The sequence below is a fragment of the Quercus lobata genome, chromosome 4, assembly GCF_001633185.2.
Source record: "Quercus lobata isolate SW786 chromosome 4, ValleyOak3.0 Primary Assembly, whole genome shotgun sequence".
NCBI lineage: Eukaryota > Viridiplantae > Streptophyta > Magnoliopsida > Fagales > Fagaceae > Quercus > Quercus lobata.
This window is the reverse complement of record NC_044907.1, coordinates 13,320,583-13,343,465: the sequence shown is the minus strand read 5'-3', so window position 1 is coordinate 13,343,465 and position 22,883 is coordinate 13,320,583. Positions and strand designations below refer to the sequence as shown.

The 22,883-nt window shown below is 32.8% G+C and overlaps 2 protein-coding genes across 4 annotated transcripts; one reads left to right on the top strand and one right to left on the bottom strand.

Annotated features, from left to right (window-relative positions):
- The first annotated feature begins 1,988 nt into the window (after positions 1–1,988).
- Positions 1,989–9,602, top strand: LOC115984038 (probable inactive purple acid phosphatase 27). Of its 2 annotated transcripts, XM_031106914.1 has the most exons (13): positions 1,991–2,564; positions 2,678–2,765; positions 5,097–5,363; positions 5,630–5,738; positions 6,092–6,206; positions 6,588–6,720; positions 7,053–7,240; positions 7,614–7,800; positions 7,925–7,992; positions 8,402–8,492; positions 8,585–8,773; positions 8,955–9,041; positions 9,254–9,602. In XM_031106914.1, exons 1-13 carry the CDS (start codon positions 2,212–2,214, stop codon positions 9,308–9,310), a joined length of 1,932 nt encoding a protein of 643 aa, XP_030962774.1. In that variant the 5' UTR covers positions 1,991–2,211; the 3' UTR covers positions 9,311–9,602. The 2 variants fall into 2 exon arrangements, with proteins under 2 accessions (XP_030962775.1, XP_030962774.1); XM_031106915.1 differs by lacking the exons at positions 8,402–8,492; positions 9,254–9,602 and having other exon boundaries at positions 1,989–2,564.
- An 861-nt stretch (positions 9,603–10,463) lies between these two features.
- Positions 10,464–22,583, bottom strand: LOC115983308 (crossover junction endonuclease MUS81). 2 transcript variants are annotated; one of them, XM_031105953.1, is made up of 15 exons: positions 22,272–22,583; positions 19,550–19,638; positions 19,361–19,439; positions 19,199–19,285; positions 18,977–19,102; positions 18,186–18,411; positions 16,573–16,774; positions 16,384–16,496; positions 15,773–15,921; positions 14,831–14,888; positions 13,750–13,908; positions 12,166–12,245; positions 11,764–12,001; positions 11,085–11,171; positions 10,464–10,848 (listed from the first exon to the last, which is right to left on the bottom strand). In XM_031105953.1, exons 1-15 carry the CDS (start codon positions 22,466–22,468, stop codon positions 10,744–10,746), a joined length of 1,995 nt encoding a protein of 664 aa, XP_030961813.1. In that variant the 5' UTR covers positions 22,469–22,583; the 3' UTR covers positions 10,464–10,743. The 2 variants fall into 2 exon arrangements, with proteins under 2 accessions (XP_030961813.1, XP_030961814.1); XM_031105954.1 differs by lacking the exon at positions 10,464–10,848 and adding an exon at positions 11,260–11,356 and having other exon boundaries at positions 11,084–11,171.
- Between the last annotated feature and the right edge of the window lie 300 nt (positions 22,584–22,883).

Genomic DNA, 22,883 nt, shown 5'->3' with positions numbered 1-22,883 from the left:
TTATCTCAAATAATAGAGATGAGTGAACTTTTGCTTTTTTCTATTGTGTTTTTTGGTAAACTTTGCCAGAAAAAGATGGTGGAGGTGGTGGTGGTATGGAGGTACACCAGTGGGGCAGTGAGGGAGAAAGTGAGGAAGAAGTGTGTGTTTGTGTGTTTTTTGAAATGAAAAGGAATGAGAGTTGCCCATCAATAGCCAGCCAAGAGGGAGATATTTTGAGAGAAATGAGTGGTTGGGAATTAAGGGGGTAGGTGGGGTCTTGTGAGCCATAAAAATTCTGACTTTTTTTTTATTTTTTTTGGAACCTGGGGCTTTACATAGGATGTCCATGGGGGGGAAAATGTGCTTAACCTATACTTTGTCATGCAATGGTTGATAGGTGAATGGGAGGAGAATCTATAGTACATCAAGTGTATAAAATTTCTCCAAATTTTGATGGAGACTAAATTTTATTATAAACATCTCTATCATATGTATACCTAGCCAGGGAAAGCTATACTCTAAAAAGTAAAACAAGAAGCTATACTTATGACAATAATAAAGATGTTATCATACAAAAAATTGTATTATATTGTAGTTGTCTAATTGATAAATATGATTATCTTTTATAAATGTCTAAATTCTACTATGACTAATTATAATTTGTAAAAAAAAAATGACTCCAAGCACTAATAAGAAAATGACACATGCCCTATAATGTGCAATGCACATGACTCAGTTAGTTGGGTTAAGTGAGTCATATGCACATGACAAGTACATATGTGATCTTTCTATCGGTGGTATTGGAGTCCAATACTCTGAACATGTTTGGAGCTAAACACTATCATATTAAATTCTTTACATGTTAGAGAACTAAATGTTAGTGAAAATTTCATATTTATTAAGACTTTGAAAATGACATATATGACCAAATGGTATCAATACACCATAATGAAGAGGCCAAGAGCCCAATAATTTAAAGATGAACTGTGTTGAGATTTTATCTATAAAGTCACAGTACACCGAAAGAAGAAGAAAAAAAAATTTCAATACGAGGTTTAATCTTTAACATGTATTCTTAGAGCACTCTTTAACACTACCCTTATAGAAATCTAGTGAAAACATTAGGTAATTAATTAAATGGATATGAAAACTTTCTTTGTTCTTGAACAAGAATTTTGAGAATGCACAAGAATGATATTGTGGGAAGGGAAAATGCTAGAACCCATGTGGGAACTACGAAGTCTTTATCCTTTTTCGGTATCTTAATGTCTTTCTCTCTCCTACCCAACAAGAGGTTGCTAAAGCCTTCCTACAATATCATTGCTTGCCCAATTATTATAGAGAATTTTATAAGAAAAATGCTAAAAATACTAATACAGATTTTTACTATAAAAAGTTTACAAACTAATGTGAAAGCACCTCAATACATAATAATAAATAAATACTCCGTATCTTCTTAAAAGGAAAATTATAGATTCCTTTGAAAGTATCATAAATGTGTACTCTCTCTTTCATATATAATCTCACTAATTAAATTCATGGTAAAACTCACAATTCATGTGAGAATGAGGAATATGCATTTATAGAAATCCTAGAGTGAAGACTTATTTAAGACATATTTAATAAAATTTATAATATTACTAATATCACTTATTTAATAACTATGCTAGAAAGGTAAGACTTAAGAGGTAATCATTTAATAAAGCAATTTTACATTAAGAAAGCTAGTATACATTAGTAGAATCTTACTTCTAGATTGGAAACAAATTTTGGGACAATCTATGATGGAAGAGTGAATTTATTTTTTATTTTTGGTAAAAGAGTGAATTTATGATGAACTTGAAATAAGGCAAAAGATGGGGTAACCACCAAAACAAAACAAAATTCACAAAAGGTGAACAAGACGAAATGGAAGTAGTTTCAAGTATCAACGCAATCAAAGATGTTACGTCAAGAAACCAGTATTATTGAATTGGTCGAATTATATATGCATCGCTTGCTGTATTGGACCATATAATTCTCCATCTCCATTATTGTTCTTATCTACCAAAAATAAATTTTTATCAAACTTATCAACCAAATTCAGACATTCCAAGCATCAACGTCCTAGAAAGAAACGGTGGCACAAAAAAGAAGGGGAAAAAAATGCTTATCCAATTATCACAATTCACAAGTCATGACCTTTATATTCTCTCTTAGAATTGCAATATTTTTTCTATCCTTCCAAACATGGTTTTTCCTTGCACTTCTCTCATGGAACCTTGTAGTTTTTCTTGGGTTTTCAGAGTATTCTTCACACTACTCATTTTCTTTCTTGGTTCTTCTCTTTCTTTATCTTGGTCATTGCACCCTTCACTTATAAACTCCACAGCCATGCACCATCATTACACTGCCATATCCGAGTTCCGCTTACTAAATAGAAGAACTTTGAGGGAGTGCCCCAATCGAAGCCCTTATCTCCAAGTGAATGTTAGTTTGAGTTCCAACCTTTCAGATGAAGAATATGTCAATGTTACTGTCAATGGAGCTTTGCTTCCCTCAGAGCATGATTGGGTCGCCATGATTTCACCTTCTCATTCTAAGTAAGAATAAAAGTTAAATAACTTTATTTCATTTATAAGTATGTATTAGACTATGTTTAGCTTTTTTTAACCCCCCCCTTCTTTTCTTGGATCTCTTTTCCTTACACATGCAGTGTTGAAAATTGTCCATTAAATGAGATTCTTTATGCACAAACTGGTGATCTTAGCTCACTTCCTCTACTCTGCCATTATCCTGTTAAGGTAAACACTAAACACAACAGTAGTCTTAAAATAAAATCCAGCTAATGCTACTTGTATCTTTGTTTCTTCAAGAGTTATTTTTATTCCAAGTATATATATATATATATATATATATATATTACTTTTAAATAAAAATAAAAAGCATCAACAGCATGTCTTATCTGTACAATTATACAATGTAGATCCTCAAGTTTTGTGTGATGCTCCAACTAAAGTTTTATTGAAATTTTATTCTTTTCATTATTACCCACATGTTAATTATAAGTGTATAAATTTTTATTTGTTAGTTTCAAATTTGAGGACACAATTTTTTAGATTGAGTCCGCATATGTTACTAATTAAATGAAATATCAAATATTTACAAATGTCATCACTAAGCTAGTATTTTGTTACTATAGATGATTTTCAAGTTTTATATCTACCATTACATTTTTTTTTTTTTTAAGTAGTAAAACATGGAAAATTCTTAGGTATTCTCAGAGCACAGAGAAATGGTGCTCTCTCCTCTCACATTTATGGTGAACCCTACCATGAATTTAATGAATAGATACCACCATGAATATGAGAAGAGGGAATACCATTCTCCGTACTCCAGGAATACCTAAGAATTACTCATAAGACATTACATATAAATGGGATAATTTTGGAAAGTACTAATAGACTTCAATATGTATAAATTTGAAAACAATTATTAATGTTTCGTCTATGCACAACAGCTAACTCACAAAACCTAAATACCAAACATATTCCATTCTTGACCATATAATCATCTCAGTATCTATGAATCCACCAATGAGTGTCCTTACACATTTACTAATAGACCATTTAAAAAAGTTTTAATACCACTTTTATGCGAAATATTAAAAAACTGTAAAAAAAAAATTAATTGCTTTTTTCTTTATCCATAAAAAATTTTTAAAAATATTTTCTAAACTAATGCTCTTAGAGCCTCGTTACCCTTCTCTCATTCCTTAATATTGGTGCTACCTTGTAATCATACAACAAAATATATCTGTTTTTTGTTTTTGTTTTTTTTGGTTAATGAATGAAATTAAATTGGTCAAGAAGTAGGAGCATCATATAAAAACGGCACAGGTGGTCACATTTATAACGTAACTAAAAAAGTCACGTCTAAATGTCATTATGTTCAAGTGACAAAAGGGTGGCTGTAGCTGTGGCTGATATCAAAGTGGAGACATTGGAAATTAGTTAGCAGACAATGCATGACGTAATGGTCATAAATACGTCGTTCACTTGCTTCTAAGGTTTGCTCTTAATTAGTTCCAGCGACAAAGGCATTTCTGGAGTGTACATTTCCTTTCCCTCTCCTTTTCTAGAATGTACATGTAATCATCCACAACATATTTCTTAATATTTCATAACACATTTAAAGTGACAAATTGTTATTAGTTTTATTGATACGCAAAAAAATAATTCTAATAATAAGAGCACAAGTTAAAAACAGTAACGATTTTCCACCTAAAATCAGTAATAATTGTAGCAAGTGCAATTTTGTTAAGCTCATAGGTTACACACTTCACATTTAGTAGGACAAGATTTAGCTCCAAATTAGTTTAGAGTTTTAAAACTATTTATGTACATTATTTAAACAAGTCACATAATCCATTTAAAAATTCATATGACTAAAACTACATATAGATTGTCTCTCCAATTATCACATAGTGGTTTGGAGGAAAATGGTTCTAAACTTATTTGAAGCTAATTTTTTTCCTTACCGAGGTAGGATTGCAACTTGCATGGGTGATATCCCAAATGCTAGGTCTCTTAATGAATGTACAAGGAGAGAGAGAGAGATAGAGAGAGAGAGAGAGAAGTGGAGTTGAGGAAAGAAGTTACAATAAATAACTAAAAAAATATGGGTTTGACTTACTTCCAGTACTTTTTTAACTGAACATGTCCTTTTGTTTTAAATATACAATAGTAAGTGATAGTAGGTTTTATCTCCATCTTTTATTTAGTTAGTAGATAATATGATAATTTCTCATTAAAACAAAAAGAAATTCCAATTAAAAAAATACTAGACATAAGCCAAACCCAAAAAATATGATGGTGAAATTCATTTGTTATAGACTTTTCAACTTTGTCACTTTCTCTTTTAGACTCCATTGTTGTCTTTAATTGACTTGTTTACTTTTTGGTCTTAAATGTTATTAATTAATCATTGATTTTCTATGATCTCCCATGTTCTTATTGCTTTTTTGAACTCAAATTATGTATAGGGTAAATGTGTAGTGAGGACATGCAGTGGTACATTAACATTTATGCATATCAAATCCTAACATTATGCATACGTTTATATTAAAATTGCAGGCAATGTACATGAGTAACGATCCTGACTATCTCAGTTGCAAGAAGCAGGAATGCAAGAAATATGACAAGGGTAAATGTGTAGTGAGGACTTGTAGTGGTACGTTAACACTTCATGTTATTAACATCAGAACCGACATCGAATTCCTGTTGTTTGGTGGGGGATTTGTCACCCCTTGCGTTCTAAGTAGGTCAGGCCCTATCAGTTTTGCCAATCCAAAGAAGCCTTTATATGGACATATCTCAAGTGTAGATTCAACTGGAACTTCGGTAAGCAACCATAGTATAATTATCATTATTTGATATATGAATTAGGAAACCTACTTTTTTTTTTTTTTTTTTGAGAAACATTAGGAAAACCTACTGTTAAAACACAATAATATATAGTTATTATCTTGCAATGAGACTATACTCTTAATTACAAAATTGAGTTTTAGACATAAGAACAGCTTCTTTAACTCAATTAACAAATTTTCATATCCATGTGATCATTATTCTAATTTTAACACTTTAAGTGACTTTTTTTGTGCATACAGATGAGATTAACATGGGTGAGTGGGGATAAGGAACCTCAACAAGTTCAATATAAGGATGGAAAAACAAAGTTATCAGAAGTAACTACATTTTCACAAGATAATATGTGTAGTAAGTTCCTCAACCTACTTTTGTTCTTCTTCTTTTCTTCCCTTTTGTCCCCAAAATTAGGATTTCAAGTTTTCAACTCTTTATATCTTATTCTCTATACATTATTTGTAAACATGATTGCTTCCTTTTAATCTAAAACTAAAATTCCAAAGGCAACAGTGCTACTATAGCAATGCTTTAACTTCCATGCAAACGTAGGGAGTCAGAAATGCACACACAGAAAGTCAGAAATGCGCCATGGAAGTTGCATAGAGTTTTTCAAATATAAATAGGATGGTTGAAAGTCATATTGTACCATTTTCTTACCAACATCTTCTACTGACACTGTGTGTGTTATGTTGTGAAATTAATAGCTTCAGATTTACCAAGTCCAGCAAAGGACTTTGGGTGGCATGACCCTGGATTCATTCATTCCGCAGTGATGACAGAACTCAAACCTTCAAGTACCTTTTGGTACAGATATGGAAGGTTAAGAATACTTTTACTTCAAATAGTTATAATCTTTACTAGGAAAATGCTATTCTTACTTCAAATTATTATTGAATTTAGAAAATGTTATTCCATCACTTGGCTTGTATACTGTAAAATAATGCCTGACATAATTTACATATCATTTTCAAATAAACATGCACACATAATGCATAGGCCACATTATCAATGGGTCCATAAAATTAAGATCCATCGATGTCTTGGTCAGACGATAATAAATATAAAATATGTGTTATAGGTTAAAATCTTATCATATCTATCAAATTTATATAGCGATTGAGAGAAAAAAAAAATTAAGAAAAATCTCATTTGTGTACATATATATATAATATGTGTAGTGATCATTTATATTGTATACAGTGATTCAGCTGGTTGGAGTGAACAAATTCAATTTCGAACTCCACCTGCTGGAGGATCCGATGAACTCAAATTTGTAGCATACGGTGATATGGGAAAGGCTCCTCGTGATCCTTCTGTTGAGCACTACATTCAGGTAGGATGCATTTGCTATTGCAAAATACAACACCCCAAAATTTATTTTGAGAATCTTGTCTAGATCAAAGTCCTGTAAATTAACTAAGTTCTCAGAAATTACGTACCTTGCTATACATTGTTCATTCATGTATGATCAAGCTTGCATTAATTCAAATAAAACAACCACGCATGATAACAAATTCACACTTTTAATTTGATTTTAACTTGAATTTGAAAATTGATACTTCTAGCAACACAAACCTATTGAATATAATACAAACTTATTAATATTATCAATAAGGCTCATGTAGTCATGTACTAACCCCCTTTTTTTTTAATCTTGTGACACAGCCAGGATCCCTCTCAGTGATTAATGCCATTGCAGATGAAGTGAATTCAAACAACATAGACTCAGTCTTTCACATTGGAGATATAAGCTATGCCACTGGCTTTTTAGTAGAATGGGACTTTTTTCTTCATCAAATAAGCCATGTGGCATCGCGAGTTTCTTACATGACTGCAATTGGAAACCATGAGAGGTATCCTTATCACCAAAATATATACTTCTTTTTTGGCTTAAAATCATCTACATATACATACTTGAATAAGCATGTCACTTGTCATTCTTGATAATAATACATGCAAACACTATCAATGGGATTAAGGTTTAAGTAAATTCTACAATCTCTTTAAGAGGCTCAAAAATTATAGACAAATTGTTAGACAATGGGCATATTTTTATTTTCAGCTCTGCATCTCCAACTCACCATATAGGCCTCATCACTCCCTCAAATGTGAACTACACACATTGATTTATCATGACATACTATTTTAAAACCCTAAAGAAGTCAGAAACAAAATACATGTAAGGTACGTGCATATGTGCATATAAAATTTTCTTCTATTTTTCAGGGATTACATATCCTCAGGATCTGTGTATAATACTCCTGACTCAGGAGGAGAATGTGGAGTTCCTTATGAAACTTATTTTCCCATGCCAACCCCAGCAAAGGATAAGCCATGGTATTCCATAGATCAAGGAAGTATTCACTTCACTGTGATTTCTACAGAGCACAATTGGTCACCAAATTCTGAGCAGGTTAGATGAATCAAATGCTTATGTCTTTTATATTCCATGTATAGAGTTTTTTTTTTTTTTTTTTAAATCTAATTTGATATCACCTTCTTTTACATATATGTAATGGACATACTGTATCTTTCAGTATCAATGGATGACGAAGGACATGGCTTCAGTTGATCGATCAAGAACCCCTTGGTTGATTTTCACAGGGTAAGTGAATCTTACATGTAGCAACAATGTTTTTCAAATTAAATTTTTCATTCTTGAAGGTGTAATTTTAGCATCTGTGCATCTTTGTTTGTTCACTTTTTGTGGCTTGTGCATGTTTGCAATAGGAAATTCCTTTAGATTCGGGCCCAACTTATGTATTTCAATCTGTGATTCTCATTATTTCTACCTGATGATACCAGACTCTGCTGATCAAAAATAGTTTTCTAAGACAATGTAATTTAAAAAAAATTAACAATGACAATATTGCAATGTTCTTGCACTATATGATCAAATATTAGCTTTATTTATGATCAAGTGGTTACAATGATCAAAGAGAGGGATGTTCAACTATGATGGTGGAATATGATTTATTTTTGTCCTAATAAAATGAAACATTTAAAAATTGCAGGCATAGACCTATGTATTCTTCTTTAAATGCATTCATGGGCGTTGATAATAAATTTGTTAAGGAAGTAGAACCATTACTATTAGCAAACAAGGTAAGCTCCTTTGGCCTATCTATTAATACTTTGTTAGCTTAACTAGCTAGGTCAAGGTATGAAAATGGGTATTTTTGGTTGCTTTGAACCAGGTTGATTTGGCATTCTTTGGCCACATTCATAATTATGAGAGAACTTGCTCGATTTACCAACAAGAATGCAAGGCCATGCCTACAAAAGATAGAAATGGGATTGACACATATGACCACAGCAATTATAGTGCCCCTGTGCATGCAGTGATTGGAATGGCTGGCTTTTCCTTGGATAAGTTCACAAATGATGTAAGCAGATATCAATCTCTTTCTCCATTTTCTATTATTTGTGTGTCCTCTTTTTTCCGGGTCCGGGTTTGAGACTATCTATAAACAAAATATATGACATTAATAACAAACACAAAAATTATCTGTGTGTGCGTGCACGCACATGCACATGATAGCTAAGTGAACGTATTTTTGTCCATAGGTACGAGCAAATAAATGGAGTTTATCAAGGATTTCTGAGTATGGTTATCTAAGAGCGCATGCAACAAAGAAAGAGATAAAATTAGAGGTAAGCTTGGATGAACAATTCTGAAATCCACCTGAAAATGGAAAAAGAGTTATTTTATTTGAAAAGAGAGAACATTAGTTAAGAGTTTTGGAAAGCTACCCATGTGAGTATGAACTTTTTCTTCTTTACCAACTAGTAATTGTGTATATTCTGCTTTTTTCTTTGGGTTAGATTTATTAAAGTTGCCTCACTCAACTCCTGTAATTTTGCAGTTTGTAAATTCAAATACAAAGAAAGTTGGGGACAGTTTTCGCATCATTAAAAGGTGAAGGTAACTCGAAAAGAGAGGGAGACAAGGACCTCCTCCCTCCACCATGGATCGTTGGATGATTTCTTTTTATAGTTATTTACAAATGTCACTTGATTTATTTTGTCCAAATATAATGATTTGATGGGTAGAAGGTTTTACATCAAAAAATAAAAGATGTATAGAAGGTCAAGAGAAAATAGTAGTGGCTACTCTTTTTTTTTTTTTTTTTTTGGCTGAATAATAGTAGTCGCCACTTTGAGGATTATTCTTTGTTCTTATTTTATCAACTGTTTTTAGATGTAACTTATATTTCTCAGTAATGAAAATTTTAACATTTTCCCTTCAAAAAATATAGTAGTCACTACTTGATTACATTGACTTCCAACATAATAGAAATCCAGACATTAACTCAAATTCAATATGAAGAAGCTTTTATTCTAAGAGCTGACATTGAGATGACATATTAGAGAAAAAAATATACACAGGATGAACCCAATCCATCTTAATCTTAGAGAAAGAGAGAAGATGGCAATGGGCCCATCTGAGTTACAACTAACGGCCCAACGGGCCAAGATATGAAGCACAAAGTTTACATCTCTCAAAAAAAAAAAAAAAAAAAAAAATCTAACAAGACAGAATTAAGGGCAGTCTTTAACTCTGGAAGAAGGGGAGCAATAACCTCGGAGAGGTCTTGAAGAGCATCAATGATACCTTATGTGTGTAAGCATTTAAATACTGGAATTGAAGAATCTAGCATCGTCTTAAACGGTTGAACCGTATGCTTTCCTAATTTGGCAGTGTTTCAGTAAAGAAAATAATTCAACATCGAACAACTTCCAAGGATTAACAAAGCAAATAGTGGACTAAGTTTCCTCTTCTGCAACAAAAATTAATTGCCACCTCAGTGGGAAAAATGAGTTCAAACAAGCAATTATTTCCTAGTTGACCATGATGGAGTCAAAAAATTAATCAGAAGGCTTGATTACCATTGAAGTGCCTCTTAATATGAAAACAACTATTTGCCACAAACGAATAACTCTCACTTGAACTAACTCTAAGAGACATTGGAGTTCCAACTGGTTAGGCAAAACTGGCCCAAAATGAAAACAGAACTAGTTAAGTTAATCCATCAATGTGCAGCTGTAACTATACTAATTGTATGCTAAACAATATGAACAAGATTGATTTGCTTATAAAAATATTCTAAAAGTCCCAAGTCCTATCATCAAAGGCTTTTCTATGGTACTACATCAATATGCAGTTGTAACATTGACTATACTAGTTGAAAAGAACACTGGTTAGCATCAAAAGCTTTTCTACATGCATACACAAGCTGTGCATCTCATTTACATTGCAAAACATGAAGGTTAACTTCAACCAATGAAGCAGATTGCTTTTGCTTTCATCGAATCAAGCTTCATCCTTGTTTAACCTCAAGGAAACTTAAATTAGTTAGTTGCCCCAAACTAACTGAAATATATTCCTACTAGCAACTGCATTGATCACATTGTTACTCTGCCTCCTAAGCATCTCCTCTTGTGCACCTGTGTTGCCCTCCTAGCGAAATACAGATAGTAGAACCCAAAGTGAGATGAATTATGGAAAAATTACCAAATAAAGTATCTTCTTGGCAAACAGAGTCCTTGAGCACAAATAACTGAAGCAAAGTTGAGACAGGTAAAAAACAGTTATTGTGGTTTTACCCTTTTCACTATCCCAAATGCCAAATGCTTTCAAATAAGCAATCATTGACTTCCTAATATAAATTTCAAACCAAGGAAAAGAGAACTCACAAGAAGAGAGTAGGCACGGGCAAGAGATAGAAGGGTTGGGTACAAATCTAAAACAGCAACAGCAATCTCCTCTGTAACTTGTGGGACCTGCATTCAAATTTTTTAAGGATATAACCATCACAGTTATTCACCTGATCAAGACAGACAATTCTTTATTTAAATTCAAGTAAATTACTTGAAGTATGTACTCAGGGTTTTAGACTTGTAGGTAAAAGAACCCAGGTGTGCAACAGGTGTAAACCACATTCACCATTTTCTACGGTTCTAAATTGCTAAAACAATTCAGAACAAACTTAAGGTTCCAATACATCAAGGACAAGAATGCTTCCAGAAATAAAAAGACCAAAATTAAAGGGCAGTTTTATATCTCCAAGTAAAAGTGCGCAATTTTTGTGTAGGCATGGAGCCAGATGTTTCTACAAATGCAACAGAAGATATAACCAGAAAATCATGGGCTTAATGTTCACTAAAACCATTGATAACAGTATTAAGATGTTGTATATGTAATTTATCCCGCCAAAAAAGCCACACACACACACACACATAAAAAAATAAATAAATAAAAAATAAAAAAGAAAAAGAAAGAAAAGAAAAGAAAAGAAGCAGCTAATGTATTGGCTCAAATGACTGCAAGATTTTCATAAGACAAATATTCCCTTCACATGGAAGCAAATCATACCTGCATGAGCTGAATGGCAAATACATCGCTGACCGTCATTTTATCCAGGTCTTGACACCTTTTGACAAATTCATCAAAAGGAGGACATACTCCAGTGCATTTAGAATGATCCTCAGGCAGCACTGATTTGTAGTATTGCAATATTGCTTGGGTAAGATGACCATACTTCTTTAAAGTATCAGCCAAACCACTTGTTCTCTGCACATCAAATCCCTCCAGAATCTCTGTTGTAAAACAACTGCCCAGTGCAGGATTAAAAGGTTGAAAAGACAAAAAATAAAGTAATTCTCTAAATTCATTAACACACAATAAAGGCATTGGAAGTGGGGTGATTTGCCTGAACTGATGCCTCAAAGTTTCCTTGTCAACTTAGATGAAACAGATTTTTAGAAAAATGCTTACGCTGTTTTGATGCTTTCAGCAGCTTCAGAAGAATTTGGGTCGCCCTCCACAACATAAATCAGCTTCTTAAGTCCACACCTCTTACAATATGTAATTTCATGTCCAAAAATATTAGGATGATATAATTCAATGGCATAGAAAATAACAAGATCATAATGAGGCAGAACAGCATATTTGCATCATTTCTATCATTCTAACAAAAGTCAACTTCTTCCTAAACAATGACAAAATTCTTCCACAGGGAAACAAAACCTACATATACAATTATCTGGACCAGGATCCTCTGCATTTCAAATTAAATGTAGAGAGTCCATTTCATGATACACATTTAAACTTTACAAATCTAAAGATATATGTGGTACCATGTCATTTAAAATTTTAAATGAGGTGATACCATCTACGATATTTGATACAAAAAGCAAAATCTTGACCAAGAAATATTACCCTCCAGTTCACAAAATATATGCATATCTACACAAAATCACATGTGTATGTGTGTGTGTGGGGGGGGGGGGGGGGGGTGTTTAATATAGATGATGCCATGGCTACCTTTCTATCTCTCACAGCTTCTCTTCAGCCCTTAAATACATAATTTATGACTTTCACATCTTTTTCATCTTTAAAAATTTTTATTAGTAATAACTTGCGCAGCCACAAAAATGGGAGTCTTGTGCACTGAGTACAACCAATAAGCCATGCACCCAATGGATCATGACAACATCATCCTCCCTGCTCTTATAAGGGAAGGGGGTGCCTCTTTTATATAAATAAATAAATATTTCATGGCAAAAATGCAAAAAAGGGTTGTGCTAAGATGAGCAGAAAAGTAAAAATCTAAATTCAACTCTCATGACTTCTAAGAACTAGGGAAGGACGTTCCATTTTATCGGTAACTTTCATTTCCTTAATAAAACCAGTTCTTTATCCTCCAATCACATTCCAAACAGTAAATCATCTAACTAAGATGTCACATATTCAGAGTTTAATCAATCCAATGGAATGGAATGCATTAGATTATATCTCTATATTCTGATACAAATTTCAAATATTTTGGAAGAACCCTAAATAATTTGATTTTCATTAGCTAAGGGGCGAAAGTGAAATGCTTTCTAATTGATATAGATTAAAGTAGGAACTCTTACATTTAAAAAGAAAAAAATGTGTGCGTGTGGAGGGGGGGGGGGGGGTAGCCAAAAAAATTAAGGGGGAAGATTTTATCACTATTTTAGCTCATTTTGAGACATATCTTTCTAATAGTTTGTGCTTTATCTTATAAATCCCCCACACCCCCCCCCCCCCCAACCCCAAAAAAAAAAAAAAAAAACTCTTCCTATACTGACTGATAGAGACTAAACTAGGAAAAATCCTAATTCTCACATAACTTAACAAAAGAACTTAAATGGTCTAGTTTTTTTAAGAATGCCCACAACAAATCACAACAGCAAAATTTGTGACAGTAAAAAGAGGAACAACAATATATGTATGTATAAGTATGCTACCAAAAAACAAAAACAATATCCTAACTGCTGAGAAACTTCAACAATGAAAGACAAAGCACTGAGTTATTTGAATATGAATTAGTACCCGAAGCCTTAATTTTTGATCCTTATAGCGATTATCCCTGATTGAGCTGCGTAAATCATCAACTTTCTTCCTCTCAACAATAAAATCAAGTACATATTCACTATCAAGATATTTATGGTGAGCTATCCAGATCCCATCACCAACTGGTAACCGCCTAACCTGCGAAGAGAAAATATTTATATCATTTTAGTATTTAGTTGAACAAAAGAAACCTGTCAAAATCTGGAGAACTGATTAACAAATCTCAAAAATCGATGCAGGCTAAGAATATAAATATATATATAACAGATTCATATGGTTACAAAAAACCTCAAATGTATGTGTAGATAAGCAAACTTGTTTTATATCCTACATGTACATATGTAAGTGTATCAGTGTATGAATTATTGAAAACCTTTATAATCACCAACACGAAGCCACAGATCCAAGGCACTTGTAAACTAATGTGCTCTACATTTTAATCACATATTTTGGGCAGACACTGAGATAGGATTGGGGGAGGTCTGTCAAAGGAGATCATAGGTTTAGGGAAAAATCCCAAAACTTTAATTCATTTTCTAAAGTGTGATAGTTCTCCAAGACTGTTTAATAAAGCATTCTTTGACGCCATGTTAATGCTAATATCGCCTTAGATGAGGTTTCAAGCCATAACAATGGATAATTGCTTAGAAATCACATCACCTACTGACTACAATATCATGTGAAAGTTCTAACTGAGAAATTACTCTCCATTGAAAGTCAGCAAATAACTACAAAGACCTCCACTAAGCCATTGAATCATGAAAGCACTCCTTACTAGTGTTGGTCTAGAATCACTACCAAGCAAATGTATCAAAAAAAGATAAAATATTAGTTAAAAAGGTATAATAAATGAATTATATTCATAGATGTGCGTGCATGTGTATGTGTACACACGTATATATGGTTATGCATATGTATATAGGTTCACTAAAAGGTGATGTGTTTTTAACATTATTTTCCATTATACACATCAAACAATGACAAGGGAAACAATATCAATGCCCTTGAATATTAAAAGAAGAATTGAGAGCTAATAGATAGAAGATTCGTGAGAACTCACCTCTATTTTGATTTTGTATTGACTACAAATATTCTCAATAATTCTCCTAGACCGCGATCTAAAAGCATCCAAAATATATTATCTTCATTAGAGTCAATCATTTTTTTTATAGGTAAGATAAGAATCAGAGTCAATCATTACAAACAACACAAGACAATACAATAAGAACAAAAGACAACAATACCACAAATTACAAAGTTACGGTAAACAACATCACAAATTACAAATTTATGGTAACAAACCCTCCCCCACTCCAAAAAAAAAAAAAATAGAATTGTTTTTTTGGACCTAACGGCATCTCCTCCTCCATAAAGAAGGGGTAGAAGGTAAGGTCATGGGTTCAATCATGTATTTTCATGAAAGAAGTTTTCTCCAACTACATTTACAGGGCAAGTTCGATAAATTACTTGCATTACCCCAGATTAGGGAGTGAATCAGTAAAGAAAATGATAAATATTTACAAAGATTTCCAAGTTAAAATTTAAGCAAATGGATTTTCAAGCCTTTATATGAGGGTCTAATTTATTCTCAATATATTGTATTCCAGTCTATAAATGAGGAAAAAAAATGAAAAAAAAAAAAAAAAAGAAAAGAAAAGAAAAGTTAATTGTTTAATAGAAAACAATGGTAGAAGAAAATTAAATTGGGAATAGTAGTAACTATTGAAAAAAGTGAGCAAACATATATCACTCACCCGCGTGCAAACAAACCTCACTCATCTTATGTCTAAAAAATTTTTTTTTTATAAGTGAATTTTCGCCCCAATGGGAGGGCCAAGGTGAGATTCAAATTAGTAACCTCCACTTCATGAGGCATGGTCCCCAATCAATTATGCAACCCCTTGAAGTCTAAATAAATAAATAATATTTAATGCCTTAGGAAAAACAATAACCAATTCCAAGACCGCATAACAGATATCCTCAACACATCAAGTTCACTGACCCCTGAGTGGCAAATTGTTCTCGATCATCCAATATCAAGACCACTTCATATGCATCCTCAAATCTCTCCCCAAAGCTTAAAGGTGGCATGCTTAAAGAATTCATATTTACTTTCAAACCATCTGTCCTTGACTTTTGCAAAGGTTGATCCTAAACTCAGCAAGACAATGAGCATTACATTATTAATAATTTGCACAATCTATAAGTAAATAAGTTCAACAATACTGCAAAGTTAAAACTTGGGCAGTCTGTTTCTTAAAGCACACTATGTTCTGCACATGCAGATTGCATATCTAAACAGAAATCATCACCATCTAACCATAGTTCCTCTCATAGTGTAACTTGGAACCGACAAAATGGGAAAATTTGATTTCACAATCCTATTTTAACGTGTGATATCAAGATTTGAAAAAATTTCTAAGAGATGGTTCAAATCATTGAACCAAAACAGCTCGACACCCATGCATTGGCATCTCATAAGCAAGAAGTAGGCCCTAAGCTGAAGAGGATCCTCAACTGCCTTTTCTTTTTTGAAAAAAAAGGGTTTTTGAGACAAAGAAGAGAGAAATTTGCAAAAGAAAGCATCATTTTCTCAAGCATATGCACACTTACTGATGATGAGCAAGCTCTCAAGGTAAAAGAGTTCGGTGCAGTAACAGAAGAATAGAACTCTGGCATATGTCCACCATCATGAGAAGACTCTATCAGTCTACCCTCACCTTGACCTGGGAATTTATAAAGTTCTTTATCAAGATAAAAAACTCAGTATCATCCATTAACATATAAGATGAAGTTTATTACCATTTGAATTAGTGTAAGCATTTGACATTGCATGACAATCCTCTCTTACAGATTGGGACCCAGAATGCAAACCATAAACTTGATCCTCTCGAAGACAACATAAAACTGCTGGCCAGAGTGATGAGATCTCCTTCTGAGAACTCTCTGAAACTTCAGCAAAAGCAGCAAGAACTTGTTCCTTGGAGTAACCCATGCGCATAAACTATAGTGTTGGAAATTTGAACAAGAAAATATATATTAAAAAAACTAGTAATAATACAACAAGTCAACAGAAAAATGACATTACCACAAGAGGATTATATTGACCTTTCATATTTATAACTATTGCATAAATATCATGTCCAATGTGATGTTTAAAAATGAAAGGGAAAAAAAGGTTAAACAAAAAAGAACAGAACAAGAAGCAAGTAACAAACTGAAGCAAGTGTTTGTCTTTGCAAAAATACACAGACACAAGCAGATTACAAACCAAATAACAGGAAGAAAGATATTATATATAGACTTTTCTCGCTAAAATGCATATATAAGGTGTGAGTTGATATTATGCTCTAAAACAAATAATTTTACATACATATGCCTACAGAATTTACACTCAAAGCAACAAAAGAATGTATAACACCAATCTAGAGCTCAAACCCACCAACAAAGGGGGTTATCTTAATTTTGTTCTTCTAGTTAGGAAATGAATGTTCCACTTTATCTATAATTAGACTGATAGGAAACTAAAATTTTGTCGTGTTTATTCTAGTTACTAGTGATTAATTGATCAAATTTAACTATGGGTGACAGCATCATGAACAAAGGAGAGTAATTAACACACTAGTGGAGAATAGTAAATTTATTCAAGCCAAGGGTACGAAAAAAGGTAGAGGAGGACATAAAAGTGATAAAACAACATTAATAGTAGTAAAAAATGACATGTCAATTAAATAGGTGACAAAGAGTATGACTTTAGACAGAAAAGAATACATGTGGCTGACCCTGACTAGTCTATTAAGGATCCATAGCCGACCCCCAAAATTTTGGGACAGTTGTTATTGTTGTAACTATGGATAACATGTTGGCCCTTCAAAATATAAGTCTTCGTTACTCTTCTAATAAATAAAAATATAAGTCCATTCTAGCAATCTTAATTCTTTTTCGCAATCAAAGATGACAATTTCCTGATTGCTGTCCTGAAAAAGTGAGTCCCAAGGTTACTGGTTTATTGGCTAACTTGTATAGTCTGTCTGGTGCAGATCAAGCAAATCATAACCATATCTAGCAGGAGTAACAATATCTTTGACTAAATAACAGCAGTTAAATGAAATTCTGACTCTTATAAACTCAAAAAAGATATCCGTCCTCATTAATGACATGTAGGATATCATGGGCTATAAAATCTCAACCAGATTGAAAGTAATGACTGGCAGTCAAAAGAGACTGAGGGCAGAGGCTTCAGGGAAAAGTTTAGGAAGAGTGTTTTCATATATATATATATATATATATATGTGTGTATAATTTAAACCAAACAAGGGAGGAAAAAGGAAAATTGAATGTGGGGATAACTTCTTAGTATACAATTATTTAACCTCACAGTACAAGTAACAATTTAAAAAGTAATTTGAATTTACCCTCTCAAGTGATTCAAGTGGAACATCCATTGATTTCCTACGCCTACTCAAACCAGTAGATGCGGATGGCACTTTTTTCTCAGGGGGAGTAAAATCAATATCTGGTGTATGTGCACCCTGATCAGAATAAACTTCTGCATTAGCCAAGTTCTCTGCTGGATTAACCAAACCAGATCTCATGAGACATTCACGTGCTGCTTCCTGACCTTCTTGCGTTAGCATGTACCTGCAAAATAACTAGGTCACAACTCACCAGTGTCTGCCAAAAACAGCACGTAAAAAATTCACATCTGCAGAATTCCCAACTAAGATTGTGATTCAGGAGTTAAATGACATTTTTTTGGGTTGACAAAATAACTGCTTGCGTATATAATATTTATATGGTTTGAAACAATTTAAGTTATACCATAACTCTCATCTTGAATTAACACAAGTCAAACTGGTAACAATTATCTTCCACCTTAAGATAGAATCATAATCGTTGTGCTAGTAGACAGGGAGCACTGGGGGGAAATTTTCTACTAATGCAGCAACAAGAAAGTTTTAAGAGTCACTGGACATATCCAATAATATAACAAATAATACTTAGCATGCATAAATTCATTGATGAGTGCTACCATTAAATAAGAATATCTCTATGCCCTACTAAATTGCTTCTAAACAAACAATAGAGGAGAATGCTTTTACACAAGGCATGTCATTCAATAAGGAATAAAAAAATCCACATACAATAACTAATGAAAGATATACATATTAAAAAGAGATACGAAATGTGCAAATGATGATCTTACTTTGCAGGGCAACTTGATTTTGCAACTAATCCCTTGGTTATCAATGACTTCATGCAGCTCCATCCCGTATACCAATCTCTTGTGGAACTTCCAAATTGTGCAGGTTTCCCTTTTCCCTTTTCTGGCCTAAGAACAAGACCAGTCCCGTAAACATCAATTGCACCCTCCAAAACCACCTAAACACAACTATTTAACAAAATCAGAAAACAACTATGAACATACCCAATTGGCACCCGAGAAAGCCCACTAGCTTCAGCCGCATCAATAAGCTCCTGTTTACGCATAAATTCATTCCCATTTGTAGTACCCCTAACAAAAAAGTACACATTTCAAAAATTCTGTATCAAGGGGAACAAAATAGACCCAAAATATTATCCAGTTTACCTGTGAAGGGTAATCAACAACGCATATGCCACAGAATTCTTTTGTGGTACATAGCGTTTCATTCCTTTCTTTTTCTTGCCTAAATGAGAATTGAATAGGAGTATCAATTAACTTTTCCAAGTACATCAATGAAATAAAATAAAATTAAAAAAAAAAATTCTGAAATTCCAAGCATCAGCCAAAAACTACCTTTTCCTGCCAAGTCTTCCGGTTCAGAACTGCCTGAACCAGTCTCAAAGAACCCTTGCATAAGTTTTAGGATCCATTTTCCCACACCCCTATAGCACAATTTGAATCATTCCATAAAATTAAAAATTTTAATTAAAAAAAAAAATGAAACAAGCTTTTGAAACATTATATCATTCTTTAAGTTCATAATAAAAAATCAAAATGTGATTGGACAAATACTATAGGACTTTCTTAAGTGGAGGTATTTCTTTCTATCTTTTTCCCCCAAACATTCCAAGACAAAAACTTTCTGTCTTTTCCATTTCTCACATTTTCTCAACAACCAAAGTCAAAGAAAATTCAGAACTAAACAGAAACTTTTGTAGTAAAAATCTAAGCCCTTCATGTCATTTTCGTTTTAAAGAGGAAAAACAAAACCCTGGACAAATACTCCCAACAAAAATGTAATTCTATTTCAATTTAGCAACAGACACAACTATTTCCACAACTTATTGATATGGCAAATTGTGAGTGGTGAACAATCAATTTCACATGAACACACCACTTACATCACTGTATTTTTCCACTACTCACAACCTACCACCTAAACAAGTTGTGGACAAAATTGTGTCCCTAGATTTATTCATTCTATTTACTTATGAATCCAATGGTCTAATTTACACTACGATCAATCATGTATCTTCAATTGGCTCTGGGAAATTATAAGCAAAGCTAAAAATAAAAATAAAAACCAGCAAAAGTTAACTTCTTCACCAGAAAATTTTACTGTTGGAAAAAAGAAACCTTACAGCCATTAATTTCCCAAATTTGTACTCAATAAAGAAAATTTTACTTAATTTCCATTGCTGGATATTGAGCAATCAAAAACAAATAATTCCCACATTCTTAATTTACCCAAAGAAAAAAAGAAACCGAAGTCAAGCTAAAATTTTTACTATAAAACTTAATACAAATTCCCATGACAGCATGATTTGGGCATTCAAAAACAAACACAGTATTAACAAATTAAATCCCCAATTCTCAATTTTACTCAAATGAATAAAAAGAAAAAACCAAGCATAAAATTTTCCTAGAAAAGCCAAGACAAACTTTCCACAAATACACACACAAACTTCAAACAGAAACACAACCTTATCAAATTAAATCCCCCAATTCTCAATTTACTCACCTAAAAAAATGCCATTTCAAGATCAGAACTTTCCTGGAAAACTCGAGAGCTACATTCAGCAGAAACAAACAGAAATTCATTTCAAGCAAAAGAAACCAAATTCAAACTTAAGTTTTTCTAGAAAACCCAATACAAATTGTCATGAATGCACACCAAAAAACAAACAAACTAAATCCCCCAATTCTCACTTTACTCACAACAAAAAACAAAAAAAACAAAAAAAGGAAATGCCATTTCAAGCACAAACTTTCCTAGAAACTTGAGAGCTACATTCTGTGTACAAACAAACAGAAATTCATTCTATTTACTTATGAATCCAACACCCTGATCAACACTATAATTCATAATGTGTCTTCAATTGGTTCTAGGAAATTATAAATAAAAAAATAAAAAAAGATAAAGAAAAAAAGCATCTGCAATAGTTAACTTCTTTGCCAGGAAAAACTCACTATTCAGCAATTAAAAAACAAAAAATTAAAAATTAAAAAACAAAATTAAAAAAATATTCCACATTCTTGGGTCCATTTTGTTATGCATTTTGGAAGCTTAAAAGAGCATTTTTAAAATCCAAAACTTTGTTTTGCAACCACAACTCCTCTCATTTTAAACTCAAAACACATTTCAAACGCAACCTTATCAAATTTTCTCATTTTAAACTCAACCACAACTCCTCTCATTTTCTCGTTTTAAAGAAGAGAGAAAAAAGAAAATGCCATTTCAAACACAACCTTATCAAATTAAATCCCCCAATTCTCAATTTATTCACCTAAAACAATGCCATTTCAAGCTCAGAACTTTCCGGGAAACTTGAGAGGTACATTCAGTGGAAACAAACAGAATTTCAATTGAAGCAAAAGAAACCAAAATTTCAAACTTAAAGTCTTTTTTCTAGAAAACCCAATACAAATTAAACCCAATACCGTTGAACACAATCACGGCCTTATCAAATTAAATCCCCCAATTCTCACTTTACTCACAACAGGAAACAAAAAAGGAAATGCCATTTCAAGCACAGAACTTTCCTGGAAACTCAAGAGCTACATTCCTTGTATAAACAAACAGAAATTCATTCTATATACACATCAATCCAACATCCTCATCAACACTATAATCCATAACGTGTCTTCAATTAGTCCTCGGAAATTTTTTTTTAAAAAAAAACACCTGCAAAAGTTAACTTCTTTGCCAGGAAAAACTAAGTATTCAGCAATCAAAAGCAAATATTTTCCACATTCTTGGGTCCGTTTGGTTAGCCGTTTTGGGAGCTTAAAAGGGCATTTTTAAAACCCAAAACTCTGTTTTACAACCACAACTCCTCGTAGCTTTTTTAAAAACGCTCATTTTAAACTCAAACCGAATTTCAATATCAAAACTTTCTTAGAAAACCCAATACAAATTCCCATGAATGTGTACACACAACAACAACAATTCTTAATTTACCCACACAAAAAAATAAATAAATAAATCCCCAAATTCTCAATTTACTCACAGAAAAAGAACATGCGATTTCAAGATCAAAACTTTCGTGGAAGTGGAGAGAGAAAGAAAGCGTACTTGACTTGAGACAAGTCTTTGAGGGTTTGGATATGGGTTTTGGAGTTGCAGATATTGGAGTAAGCTTTGGAGAGTGTAGCGTCGACGTTCTCCGTGATCCCTTTTGGTTTTTCGGCGAGTTCTTGCCTTTTGCTCAATAGGTACGCCGCCAGCTCCGAGTTTTCTAAGCACAACACGCGTCTATCTTGATTCTCCATTTTCGAATTTCTTTTGATCGATCGATTGATTGATTGATTGAATTTGTGTGTCAGAGAGAATTTACGGAAATTGGGTTTTTTAGGGTTTTTGTTTAGAAGAAGAAGAAGTGTGGAATTATGGCGCCATGTTTTTCTTTTTGATTTTGGAAGAGTTATGAGTCAAAATGACGATTTTGACCTTCTTCCTTCTTCTTTTTTTGGGATGATGTGGCAAGAGCTGGTTGGGTGGTTGATTATTTTTTAAAGAAAAATACTATTTTAATCTTTAGGCTTCGTTTTGGAAGAGGAAATGAAATAGAATGAAAATAATCATTTTATAATATTTTTCCCTTCTCTTGTTTGGAAGTTTTAATAGAGGGAATGGAAAGTTCATTCTCTTATTTGAGAATTTAAGTAGGAGAGAATGGAATAGGTA